At 62.8% G+C, this 3,665-nt stretch overlaps 1 protein-coding gene across 1 annotated transcript in view; it reads left to right on the top strand.

Moving 5' to 3' along the window:
* The window catches only part of RASGRF1 (Ras protein specific guanine nucleotide releasing factor 1), a 57,062-nt gene that overhangs the window by 49,825 nt on the left and 3,572 nt on the right, over nt 1-3,665 (top strand). The window contains exon 21 of the mRNA XM_011374407.2: nt 322-401. Coding sequence (XP_011372709.1) covers nt 322-401 — 80 coding nt within the window. The remainder of the gene's footprint in view (nt 1-321; nt 402-3,665) is intronic.

Raw genomic sequence — 3,665 nt, 5'->3', positions numbered from 1 at the left:
ATCATAGCAGTGAGACGTGCGCCCCTCCCTGCTCTGGGTGCCGGCCTGGGGGCGCCCACCGGGCCCTTCTCAACCACCTGGGCCTCGGGATCCCGACACTCAGCCCCGCAGGCACCACTCCCGTGTTTCTGAAGGACGTGTGACGAGCCCAGACACATGAAACAAGGGCCTGTGTCTGAGTCCTCAGGAGTTTAGGGTCAAGGTTCTGAGATCGGGGTGGTCCCCGAGGCCGCCGGCCGTGGCGGGCAAAGCGAATGTGTTTCCGGAGCCGCGGACGGGAGCGTGCGGAGTGTGCTAGTAACCGCTTCTACTTCCTTCTAGACGAAAGCTTTGATTGACAAGCTCCAAAAGCTTGTGTCATCAGAGGGCAGATTTAAGAATCTGAGAGAAGCTCTGAAAAAGTAAGTGTGTGTCATTTTGCCACCATCATCCTTTAAACCGTAGAACCTCATTGCAGAGGCATTCACCACCCCACCTGGCTGAAGCAGGACGTCTGTCTGTGTGTCCATCTGTCTACCCACAAGACCCCTACACGTCCCAGACCCCCAGGGCGGGTCAGCCTTGTCCTCCACCGTCTGCCAGAGACATTCGGAGTCCTGGCGGCATCTCCGGAGAGAGGCACAGGGAGAACACTGGTGTCCCCAGAGCGTGGTGGCCGTGACGACAGGTTTAGTTAGACTCCTTGATTCTAAAATGCACTTTTTTTTTTTTTTTACATTTTAATGTTTCTGACATTGCGATATGTCTTCAAGTCAACGTGTTTATTTAATAGGATTCCTTTTTGCACTTGGGAATCCGCTGCATTTACAGACAACGTCATCTTAGAATCAAAGAAATGCACTGAGAGCAATAATCGCAGCTTTCGGTCTGTAAAGGGCGCCCCTCGCCGGTGTCTGCGAGGTGGGCAGCTCAACCTCGGGTCCACTGCAGGGTCTCAGCGGCCTCCCTGGCCTCGACCCGCCAGATGCCAGCGCCCCGAGTTACAACCACTAGAAATGTCTGCAGACGTTGCCGACCAAGCCCCGGGCGGCCGAGTCGCCTCACCGAGAACCCCGCTGTTAGACTCCCCACTCCTGTTTTGCCAGACGAGGAAACAGAGGAGCTAGCTGGCCCGAGGACAAGTGGCTGTGGGGGCAGAGCCGGCCTCGGCCCAGGCTGGGCCCCGAGGCCAGTGCTCTGGTCCGCCTGAGGCTGCCTCCCGTGAGGGTCCAGGCCCCTCGGCACGCACCGTGGCCACACACGCCCACTCCCGTGGGATGTGCACTGTCCCCACTGTGCCCCCGCTGGGCGGCCCTCACTCTTCCTGTCCCTGCCTGACTGGCCACTTGCTAGACCTTGGAGGTGCTGGGAGACCCTGGGTCCTGGCTCCCGTAGAGCCCAAGAGGACGCCTCTCCTCCCCTCGAGGGGTCACTGGATCCCTGCAGAAGCAGGGCCCCCCGGAGCTCCACACGCCCCGGGCCTGGGGATGGGCCCGGTCCGCCCTCCAGCCCCCGACAGTGGCCCTGACGCACTGCACACCCCGCCAGCCTCGCCCGCCAGCCTCGGTTCCGTCCTGCCGTGCTTGGCCCGTCCCTCGCCCACTCCGTGTCCCATCGCCTTGACCATCTCCACTTTATTTGTGTCCTCAGACAGCTGTTGCACCCATCTGTGCTGTCCGGCCGTCTCTCCCCCTGTGGACTGTGCTTGTGGGGAGCTGCCCCTCCGTGCATTCACCAACTGTCCGTCTGCCCCCGGCGCCTCCATCCGCCTCCTCCACATGGCTCCCTCGTCCACTGCCGCCTCCACCGTCACCACGGCCTGCTGGCCCCATTCTGTCTGAGCCCCCCTCCCCGACTGTCCTCCCTCTCCCAGGGTGCCCGTGGGCCCGCGTAAGTGCCCGTCCCGCACGGGGGGAGGGGCCGCACACTCCGGGGGCGCAGAGCTGCGTGCCCACCGTGTTCTCGCCTTAGGGGGGCGAGGCCCAGCCCTGCGGGGTGGGGAGAGGCCTCTCTCCTGAGGCGTCTGTCTCGCCAGGCAGGGGACAGCAGGTGCAGGACGTGAGGTGGCAGTCTGTGGGTGCCACTGGTGGCCCGTGCAGGCAGGACGCCCGTGACGGGCCTCCCCACGTGAGTCCTCAGTCCCTCTCGGCCCGTCATCATTCAGCCTCGTGCCAGCACCAAAGCACCAAGCTAGTGAACGGCCTTGTTATCTTTGCCAGCCAAGACGGCACCCCGAATCCTAGCTCCCTTCCCCCCAGCCTATCCGCCACCAGTGCTTGCCGTTTTAGCCCCTTCCCCCCCTGCCCAGGCACCCTGAGAGGGACATTCTGCCCTTCTCACGCCCCAGATCACACCGGCCCCCCTGTGACACCGGCCCCTCTTTGCAGCCTTCCAGTGGTCAGGACCTTGCACAGGTACAAGCAGCAAAATTTGGCCGAGAACTAAAGTTAACAGCAAAATTTGGTTGCCGGTCCTTTGGGGCCGATTTGGGGTCCGCCTGCCCGTCTCATGTCAGCATGCCTGAACCTCTGTCTGCTGTGGACTAGGAAGCCTCCATTTAGAGGAACCAGGGGCCAGGCTGTGGCTGCAAACCCCACGTGGAAGCCTTCCCTTTGGCTCCCTTGAACTAAGCACAGGGACAGGTATGGAGGAGCCAGGCAGCCAGCCGGCCACCAGGCCATCTCCACGCACCCTCAGCCGGTCCCCCGCTGCTGAGAGGGCAGAGCAGTTAGTGTCCGGGAGCAAAAAGCCAGGGCTCTGAGCCCCTCCCCTACACCCCCTCACTACATTTCCCCCAAACCTGAGCACCTAATTTTCCTGCTCCCGGTGCCAGAGCTTTGAGCCCTGACCACGGGCTCCGGCCCCCTGCTCCCCAGGAGGAGAGGACATCCCCGAGCCAGCAGGGACTTCTGAGAGCGCAGGCCCCTGCCACAGCCAGGACAGGGCGAAGGAGGGAGAGGTGGCACCTGCTCGCCCCGGCCTGGGGATTTCTGCACAGCAGTCAGGCGGCTGTGACTGTCCCTCAGTCCCTAGTACAGCCTGACCTCCAGGCCCCACCTGACGCCGTCAGGAATTTCTTGGGAGAGAGGAACATCGAGTCTGGGGGGTTCCAAACAGCCGTGGGCGTGGGCTTGCCCGGAAAACCAGAGGCAACTTCTAGAATGGGGGGCCACATCTCCCTACCCCCTAAAATGTCAGGTAAAGGTATGTGAGGGGTCTGCCCACAGAGGAAGGGCCCCTGGGGTCACCTCTGACACCACCAGGGGTCAGAGGCCCGCAGGGCGGTTCCAAGCCAGCCAGATGGGAGCTCTGCCTGCAGGAGGCCGTCTGCCCGTGTCCCTTCTGCTCAGACGCTCAGCATGGGCCAGCCCCTGCGGCGGTGCCCGCTACGCCACACCTGCCCACGTGGCCACTCGGCAACCCACACATTTACCGGCACGGCTCTGGTTGGGTTGGCGGGGTGTGTGTGTGTGTGTGCGTGTGTGTGTGTGCGCGCGTGTGCACGCGTGTGAGATCAGATCAACTGTGCTGCCCCCTCAGGCCCCTGCTGCACGGCCCCTCACTGAGAAGGCGTCAAACAGGGACAGGGTTTGGGGCTGGGGCTGGCAGTGCCACGGCAGGTGACTAAGCTGCACACGGCTGGACCACGAGCCTCAGTAAATACCTCGGGGAAACCCAGATGGTGG

Source organism: Pteropus vampyrus, unplaced genomic scaffold (genome assembly GCF_000151845.1).
Source record: "Pteropus vampyrus isolate Shadow unplaced genomic scaffold, Pvam_2.0 Scaffold245, whole genome shotgun sequence".
Lineage (NCBI taxonomy): Eukaryota > Metazoa > Chordata > Mammalia > Chiroptera > Pteropodidae > Pteropus > Pteropus vampyrus.
Note: the sequence above shows the minus strand (reverse complement) of the source record. Positions and strands in the feature narration are given on the sequence as shown.